At 43.4% G+C, this 10,000-nt stretch overlaps 1 protein-coding gene across 1 annotated transcript in view; it reads left to right on the top strand.

Annotated features, from left to right (window-relative positions):
- galnt14 (UDP-N-acetyl-alpha-D-galactosamine:polypeptide N-acetylgalactosaminyltransferase 14 (GalNAc-T14)) overlaps nt 1–10,000 on the top strand; it is a 43,129-nt gene that overhangs the window by 29,897 nt on the left and 3,232 nt on the right. The window contains exons 9-12 of the mRNA XM_087806533.1: nt 2,406–2,532; nt 3,527–3,619; nt 3,698–3,781; nt 9,190–9,325. Coding sequence (XP_087662659.1) covers nt 2,406–2,532; nt 3,527–3,619; nt 3,698–3,781; nt 9,190–9,325 — 440 coding nt within the window. The remainder of the gene's footprint in view (nt 1–2,405; nt 2,533–3,526; nt 3,620–3,697; nt 3,782–9,189; nt 9,326–10,000) is intronic.

Below are 10,000 nucleotides of genomic sequence, written 5' to 3'. Positions count from 1 at the left end.
TTGTGTTTAGAAATATCCTTCAGAGTGTGGACCTGCGGTGGGAGTGTATATATATATATATATATGTGTATAATTGTGTACTTGTGTGTAGAAATATCCTTCAGAGTGTGGACCTGCGGAGGGAGTGTATATATATATATATGTGTATATAATTGTGTACTTGTGTGTAGAAATATCCTACAGAGTGTGGACCTGCGGTGGGAGTGTATATATATATATATGTGTATAATTGTGTACTTGTGTGTAGAAATATCCTTCAGAGTGTGGACCTGCGGAGGGAGTGTATATTTATATATATATGTATATAATTGTGTACTTGTGTGTAGAAATATCCTTCAGAGTGTGGACCTGCGGAGGGAGTGTATATATATATATATATATGTATATAATTGTGTACTTGTGTGTAGAAATATCCTTCAGAGTGTGGACCTGCGGAGGGAGTGTATATATATATATATATGTGTATATAATTGTATATATAATTGTGTACTTGTGTGTAGAAATATCCTTCAGAGTGTGGACCTGCGGAGGGAGTGTATATATATATATATATGTGTATATAATTGTATATATAATTGTGTACTTGTGTGTAGAAATATCCTTCAGAGTGTGGACCTGCGGAGGGAGTGTATATATATATATATATGTATATAATTGTATATATAATTGTGTACTTGTGTGTAGAAATATCCTTCAGAGTGTGGACCTGCGGAGGGAGTGTATATATATATATATATATGTGTATATAATTGTATATATAATTGTGTACTTGTGTGTAGAAATATCCTTCAGAGTGTGGACCTGCGGAGGGAGTGTATATATATATATATATATGTATATAATTGTGTACTTGTGTGTAGAAATATCCTTCAGAGTGTGGACCTGCGGAGGGAGTGTATATATATATATATATGTGTATATAATTGTATATATAATTGTGTACTTGTGTGTAGAAATATCCTTCAGAGTGTGGACCTGCGGAGGGAGTGTATATATATATATATATGTGTATATAATTGTATATATAATTGTGTACTTGTGTGTAGAAATATCCTTCAGAGTGTGGACCTGCGGAGGGAGTGTATATATATATATATATGTATATAATTGTATATATAATTGTGTACTTGTGTGTAGAAATATCCTTCAGAGTGTGGACCTGCGGAGGGAGTGTATATATATATATATATATGTGTATATAATTGTATATATAATTGTGTACTTGTGTGTAGAAATATCCTTCAGAGTGTGGACCTGCGGAGGGAGTGTATATATATATATATGTGTATAATTGTATATATATGTGTGTACTTGTGTGTAGAAATATCCTTCAGAGTATGGACCTGCGGAGGGAGTGTATATATATATATATGTGTATATAATTGTATATATATGTGTACTTGTGTGTAGAAATATCCTTCAGAGTGTGGACCTGTGGAGGGAGTGTATATATATATATATATATGTGTATATAATTGTATATATATGTGTGTACTTGTGTGTAGAAATATCCTTCAGAGTGTGGACCTGCGGAGGGAGTGTATATATATATATATATGTATATAATTGTATATATATGTGTGTACTTGTGTGTAGAAATATCCTTCAGAGTGTGGACCTGCGGAGGGAGTGTATATATATATATATGTGTATATAATTGTATATATATGTGTGTACTTGTGTGTAGAAATATCCTTCAGAGTATGGACCTGCGGAGGGAGTGTATATATATATATATGTGTATATAATTGTATATATATGTGTGTACTTGTGTGTAGAAATATCCTTCAGAGTGTGGACCTGCGGAGGGAGTGTATATATATATATATATGTATATAATTGTATATATAATTGTGTACTTGTGTGTAGAAATATCCTTCAGAGTGTGGACCTGCGGAGGGAGTGTATATATATATATATGTATATAATTGTATATATGTGTGTACTTGTGTGTAGAAATATCCTTCAGAGTGTGGACCTGCGGAGGGAGTGTATATATATATATATGTATATAATTGTATATATATGTGTGTACTTGTGTGTAGAAATATCCTTCAGAGTGTGGACCTGCGGAGGGAGTGTATATATATATATATGTATATAATTGTATATATATGTGTGTACTTGTGTGTAGAAATATCCTTCAGAGTGTGGACCTGCGGAGGGAGTGTATATATATATATATATGTGTATATAATTGTATATATATGTGTGTACTTGTGTGTAGAAATATCCTTCAGAGTGTGGACCTGTGGAGGGAGTGTATATATATATATATGTGTATAATTGTATATATATGTGTGTACTTGTGTGTAGAAATATCCTTCAGAGTATGGACCTGCGGAGGGAGTGTATATATATATATATATGTATATAATTGTATATATGTGTGTACTTGTGTGTAGAAATATCCTTCAGAGTATGGACCTGTGGAGGGAGTCTGGAGATCCTTCCCTGCAGTCGAGTCGGTCACGTGTTCAGGAAGAAACATCCGTACGTGTTTCCAGAAGGAAACGCAAACACATACATCAAGTACGCCCCTTGACCTTTGACCTATGGACTTGACCTCTGAGTGTTCTGTCACTGAAACATGGAGCAAGTTTACTGTCTTCATGTGTGTGTGTGTACATGTGTGTGTTCATGTGTGTGTTCATGTGTGTGTTCATGTGTGTTCATGTGTGTGTGTGTACATGTGTGTTCATGTGTGTGTGTGTACATGTGTGTGTTCATGTGTGTGTTCATGTGTGTGTTCATGTGTGTTCATGTGTGTGTGTGTACATGTGTGTTCATGTGTGTGTGTGTACATGTGCGTGTTCATGTGTGTGTGTGTTCATGTGTGTGTGTGTTCATGTGTGTGTTCATGTGTGTGTGTGTTCATGTGTGTGTTCATGTGTGTGTACATGTGTGTTCATGTGTGTGTGTACATGTGTGTTCATGTGTGTGTGTGTGTACATGTGTGTTCATGTGTGTGTGTGTTCATGTGTGTTCATGTGTGTGTGTGTACATGTGTGTTCATGTGTGTGTGTGTACATGTGTGTGTGTACATGTGTGTTCATGTGTGTGTGTGTACATGTGTGTTCATGTGTGTGTGTGTACATGTGTGTGTGTGTACATGTGTGTTCATGTGTGTGTGTGTACATGTGTGTTCATGTGCGTGTGTGTACATGTGTGTGTTCATGTGTGTGTGTGTACATGTGTGTGTTCATGTGTGTGTGTGTTCATGTGTGTGTGTACATGTGTGTGTTCATGTGTGTGTGTGTTCATGTGTGTGTTCATGTGTGTGTTCATGTGTGTGTGTGTGTACAGGTGTGTTCATGTGTGTGTGTGTGTGTACAGGTGTGTTCATGTGTGTGTGTGTACATGTGTGTCTTCATGTGTGTGTTCATGTGTTCATGTGTTCATGTGTACATGTGTGTGTTCATGTGTGTGTTCATGTGTGTGTCCATGTATGTGTTCATGTTAGTGTATGTACGTGTGTGTAATGTGTGTGTATGTACGTGTGTTCATGTGTGTGTGTGTGTTGTAGGAACACACGTCGTACTGCTGAGGTGTGGATGGACGACTTCCGTCTCTTCTATTATTCTGCTCGTCCTGCAGCTCGAGGAAAGTCTTATGGAGAGTAAGAACACACACACACAGATACACACATTTCACACACACACTTGGTAACAAACTCTGACGTGATTTTGTGTTTCAGTGTCAAGAGTCGAGTCGAGCTTCGTAAGAGACTCAAATGTAAACCTTTCCAGTGGTATCTGAGCAACGTGTACCCGGAGCTGAAGTGAGTCTGTGTGTGTTTGTGTGAGTGTGTGTGTGTGTCTGTGTGTGTGTGTGTGTGAGAGTCTGTGTGGGTCAGTGTGTGTGCGTCTGTGTGTGTGAGTCAGTGAGTATTTGTGTGTGTGCAAGTTGGGTGTGTGTGAAGCGTCAGTGCAGTAGAACTGTGGTAGTAGTGCTCGTAGCTAGTGCATGTTGCATGCCACTTCTGCTTGCTTCCTTCTGCTTTCAGCTACCGGCTAGCCTCTGTCCGGGGTGAAAAGAGGAGCAGAATGTGTAAGTCTCCTCCTGCCGGTACATAGCCTCTCCACCACCAACACTCCTACAGTGCCTCCTCGCGGCCACACACGGAAACTGGGTATCTCGAGGTCCCAGGCTAAACTGTAGGAGATCTCGGAGCAGCAGTGGGCCCTAGAGAGTAGGCGTGCAGTCCCACCGGTGTGTGGACACGCCCTGGCGCCTCTCAACCACTGCCCCAGCCTATGGGTAAATAGCATGGGCAGATGGGGCTCATAGCCATGGTAGGCAACCCATCTAGGAGAAGGACACTCCGACCAACAACCTGTGGAGATAACCCGCATCAGGCAGTCACCAACAGACCGGTGTTCTGGCAGCTTTCTGCAACTCTCTCCCACTGAAAGTCGTCGTGCTTCGCACACCCCACTGGAAAATGTAGGGGGGAACCAAGACAGTGAGGGCAGAGACTGCGCGCCACTGCCCTCACTATAATCTATTCTCTTGCACAAGCCTGCTCCAAATGCTTCAGAGAATTCCTGAATCCCCGACCGGCATCAGTGAAAGACTGATGACCTGGCGGATTCCACTCGCCAACAACTATCATGCCACTCTCATCAGTGCATACGCCCCAACACTGGATGCTGACCCTGAGTGCAAGGAACTCTTCTATGCCTCCCTGCACTCCGCCATAAATAAAACCCCCCCTACCGACAAGCTCATTCTCCTTGGGGATTTTAACGCGAGAGTGGGCTCTGACGGTGTGCTCTGGAAGGATGTGCTTGGGCAGCACGGTGTTGGTAAGCTCAATGAGAATGGTCTTCGCCTCCTCACTCTCTGCTCTGAGTATCGGCTGGTCATCGCCAACACCTTGTTCCAAATGAAGAACAAATTCAAGACCTCCTGGCAGCACCCCCGCTCTAAACACTGGCACCTCCTTGATTATATCATCGTCCGCCAAGCTGACAGGAAGGAGGTGCGAGTCACCAGAGCCATGCGTGGAGCTGACTGTTGCACGGACCACCGCTTGATCAGAACCAAACTCACCCTGGAACTCCGTCCTCCACTGAGGAAAACACCACCCTGCAAGAAGCTCAATTGCGATGCACTGAAGTCCCCGCACTCAGTCAACCAGCTCAGGGAACAGATTGCCTTACAGCTGTCCAATCTCCCTGAAACACCAGCCGTTCCTGACATCAACTCTACCTGGAGCACTCTGCGCACTGCTATCTACCAGGCGGCAGTAGAGTCTGTAGGGTACACCAGACGGCGACACCAAGACTGGTTTGATAATAGCGCACCAGGTATCCACAACCTACTTCACCTCGCTGAAGGCCCACTTCACCGAAATTCGGGCTGAAACCCAGCGCACCCTCAGAGCCATGGAGAATGACTGGTGGACAAAGAAAGCACATGAGATACAGCATCACGCGGACACTAACAACTCCCATGCTTTCTATGACGCCATCAAGGTCATCTATGGCCCACAGAGGAAAAACATATCTCCGGTCAGATCAGAAGATGGTACCATCCTGTACAAGGACAAACAACAGATCCTGGACAGATGGGCTGAGCACTTCAACACCCTGCTGAACACCTCATATCCAACCAGGATGGACACACTTGCTGACCTCCCATGCCTCCCAACCGTCACAGATCTGGATTCCTCCCCCAGCTTTGCTGAAGTACGAAAAGCCATCGCTGGCCTGAAGAACAATAAGAGCCCAGGGCTTGATGGAATCCCGGCAGAAATACTGAAGCATGGCGGATACCTGCTCACCCGCAGATTACACCAACTGATCAGTACCATCTGGTCATCTGAAGTCATCCCGCAAGATTGGAAGGATGCCAACATCATCACAATCTTTAAGCGCAAAGGTGACAAAGCAGATTGTGGTAATAGCAGGGGAATTTCCCTCCTATCGGTTGCCGGAAAGGTGCTAGCACGGGTGATGCTCCTTCGACTAGCATCTCATGCTACTGATAACATCCTGCCCGAATCCCAGTGCGGTTTTAGGCAACAGCGCAGCACCACTGACATGATCTTTGTTGCTAGACAGGTACAGGAAAAATGCAGAGAACACTGCAAGGACCTGTACCTAGCTTTCATTGATCTGTCCAAGGCCTTCGACACAGTAAACCGGGAACTGCTGTGGGATGTGCTGGGGAAGCTGGGGGTTCCACCAAAGTTCAGGAACATCTTGCGGCAGTTCCATGATGGAATGCAAGCCTGTGTGAGTGTTGGTGGCCAGCAGTCTCCCTTCTTCAGTGTGGATGTAGGGGTCAAGCAAGGGTGTGTCCTAGCCCCTACCATCTTCAACATTTTCCTCTCCACCGTCACCATCCTCTCTCACAAACTCCTGGATCCAGCAGATGGGGTACAGATACAGTACAGACTGGATGGCAACCTCTTCAATATTCGGCGCCTTCAAGCCTTCACCAAAACCACCAACCAACACATCTTAGAGCTACAGTATGCAGATGACTGTCCTCTCCTTGCCCACTCACCAGAATCCCTACAGCGTGCGTTAAACGTGGTCGCATCCATCTACAGCGCCATTGGTCTCCAAATCAACATCAGGAAAACACAGATAGTTGTCCAGGAGTTCACCCACCAAACACATGTGTGTACCTTCACCCTCGATGGTCATCCCCTTGCCATCGTCCCACACTTCACCTACCTAGGCAGCATTCTGTCCCCCTCCTGCAACATTGATGATGACATCCAGGTCCGAGTCGGTCTGGCCTCCGCTGCCTTTGGCAGGCTTAGCTCTAGGGTATTCCACAACAGGAACCTCACCAGCTCCACCAAAGCAGCTGTGTACAAGGCGGTCTGCCTCTCTACACTGCTGTACGGGTCGGAAACCTGGACACCCTACCAGAGGCACATAAAAACACTAGAGGCCTTCCACATCCGCTGCCTTCAAAGGATCCTGGGTGTGTCCTGGGAAGACAGGGTGCCATATGTTGATATCCTTGAACGGACCCACACACCTACCATCGCCGTGCTCCTTGCGAAGTAACACCTGCGCTGGGTTGGGCATGTGATCCGTATGCCTGCCCACCGCCTGCCCAGGCAAATCTACGGCCAACTTCTGAATGGCCAGAGATCTGCTGGTGGTCCAAAAAAGCGCTTCAAGGATCATCTCAAAACCCTCCTGAAGCAGTGCAACATTTCACCTACAGCACTAGAGACCCTGGCTGCTGATCGCCATACCTGGAGTTCCTCCTGCCACCAGGGAACTGCTCACCTTCAGGAGCCACAGAGAGGAGGATACGGCGACGTGCACTGAGGCATCAGCTGCTACAGGGCCCACCAACCTGCGGATCCCGCATCGGCCTGCACAGCCACATGGCTTTGCACCGCCGCAACACACCCCAATAAATGTCCATTCACTCAATTTGGAGCAACGTCACCATCGTTATCGATGGACTGCCATAACTAACTAACTGTGTATGTGAGTCTGTATGTGTGTGTGAGTCGGTGTGTGTGTGTGTGTGTGTGTGTGTGTGTGTGTGTCTGTGCGAGTGTGTGTGAGTCTGTGTGTGTCTGTGTGTGTGTGTCTGTGTGTGTGAGTCTGTGTGAGTCAGTGTGTGTGAGTCTGTGTGAGTCAGTGAGTATTTGTGTATGTGAGTCTGTATGTGTGTGTGAGTCGGTGTGTGTGTGTGTGTGAGTCTGTGTGTGTGTGTGTGTGTGTGTGTGTGTGTGAGTCTATGTGAGTCTGTGAGTATTTGTGTATGTGAGTCTGTATGTGTGTGTGAGTCGGTGTGTGTGTGTGTGAGTCGGTTTGTGTGTGTGTTTGTGAGTCTGTGTGAGTGTGTGAGTCTGTGTGAGTGTGTGAGTATTTGTGTAAGTGAGTCTGTATGTTTGTGTGTGTGTGTGAGTCGGTTTGTGTGTGTGTTTGTGAGTCTGTGTGAGTGTGTGAGTCTTAGTGTGTATTGAGTATTTGTGTAAGTGAGTCTGTATGTGTGTGTGAGTCGGTGTGTGTGTGTGTGTGTGAGTCTTTGTGTGTGTGAGTCTGTGTGAGTCTTTGTGAGTCTGTATGTGTGTGTGAGTCTTTGTGTGTGTGAGTCTGTGTGAGTCTGTATGTGTGTGTGAGTCGGTGTGTGTGTGTGTCTGTGTATGTTTGATAGTATGTGAGTTCCTGTGTGTGTTTGTGAAGGAGAAATATCTTATTATATTGTTCTATTATATTGTATTATATCAAACACAGATGTTTCTTGAAGGAGTCAGTAGATCATCAAACACATATGTTTCTTGAAGGAGTCAGTAGATCATCAAACACACATGTTTCTTGAAGGAGTCAGTAGATCATCAAACACAGATGTTTCTTGAAGGAGTCAGTAGATCATCAAACACATATGTTTCTTGAAGGAGTCAGTAGATCATCAAACACACATGTTTCTTGAAGGAGTCAGTAGATCATCAAACACACATGTTTCTTGAAGGAGTCAGTAGATCATCAAACACACATGTTTCTTGAAGGAGTCAGTAGATCATCAAACACACATGTTTCTTGAAGGAGTCAGTAGATCATCAAACACAGATGTTTCTTGAAGGAGTCAGTAGATCATCAAACACACATGTTTCTTGAAGGAGTCAGTAGATCATCAAACACACATGTTTCTTGAAGGAGTCAGTAGATCATCAAACACACATGTTTCTTGAAGGAGTCAGTAGATCATCAAACACAGATGTTTCTTGAAGGAGTCAGTAGATCATCAAACACAGATGTTTCTTGAAGGAGTCAGTAGATCATCAAACACACATGTTTCTTGAAGGAGTCAGTAGATCATCAAACACAGATGTTTCTTGAAGGAGTCAGTAGATCATCAAACACAGATGTTTCTTGAAGGAGTCAGTAGATCATCAAACACAGATGTTTCTTGAAGGAGTCAGTAGATCATCAAACACAGATGTTTCTTGAAGGAGTCAGTAGATCATCAAACACAGATGTTTCTTGAAGGAGTCAGTAGATCATCAAACACAGATGTTTCTTGAAGGAGTCAGTAGATCATCAAACACAGATGTTTCTTGAAGGAGTCAGTAGATCATCAAACACAGATGTTTCTTGAAGGAGTCAGTAGATCATCAAACACAGATGTTTCTTGAAGGAGTCAGTAGATCATCAAACACAGATGTTTCTTGAAGGAGTCACAACTGGACCTTCTGCTCCTCAGGGTCCCGCAGGACTCGGACTTGGGTTCCGGGCTGATCCGACAGAGACAGAACTGCCTGGAGTCCAAACAGTTGGAGGGTCAGTCGCTGCTGACTCTAGGACCCTGCACAGGAAGTGATGTCACCACCATGAGCCAGGTGAGCATATCAACCGTTAGCATGACAGCACGTTAGCATGTTAATTTGTTAGCCTTTTAGCATGTTAGCATAATAGTGTGTTATTATATTCATTTGTTAGCATAATAGCATGTTAGTGTAATAGTGTGTTAGCATGTTCATTTGTTAGCATGTACGTTTGTTAGCATGTTCGTTTGTTAGCATAATAGTATGTTACCATGTACGTTTGTTAGCATGTTCGTTTGTTAGCATAATAGTATGTTACCATGGTCATTTGCTAGCACAATAGCATGTTAGTATAATAGTATGTTAGCATGTTCGTTTGTTAGCATAATAGCATGTTAGTATAATAGTGTGTTAGCAAGTTAATTTGTTAGCATAATAGCATGTGTAGATAATAGTGTGTTAGCATGTTCATTTGTTAGCATAATAGCATGTTAGTATAATAGTGTGTTAGCATGTTTGTTTGTTAGCATAATAGCATGTTAGTATAATAGTGTGTTAGCATGTTCATTTGTTAGCATAATAGCATGTTAGTATAATAGTGTGTTAGCATGTTTGTTTGTTAGCATAATAGCATGTTAGTATAATAGTGTGTTAGCATGTTCGTTTGTTAGCTTAATATCATGTTAGTATAAAAGTATGTTAGCATGTTCGTTTGTTAGTATAATAGTGTGTTAGTATAATAGCATGTTA

The sequence above is a fragment of the Callionymus lyra genome, chromosome 13 (genome assembly GCF_982586985.1).
Source record: "Callionymus lyra chromosome 13, fCalLyr1.hap1.1, whole genome shotgun sequence".
NCBI classification, from domain to species: domain Eukaryota; kingdom Metazoa; phylum Chordata; class Actinopteri; order Syngnathiformes; family Callionymidae; genus Callionymus; species Callionymus lyra.
The sequence above is the reverse complement of the archived record's forward strand: the minus strand, read 5'-3'. Positions and strand labels throughout refer to the sequence as shown.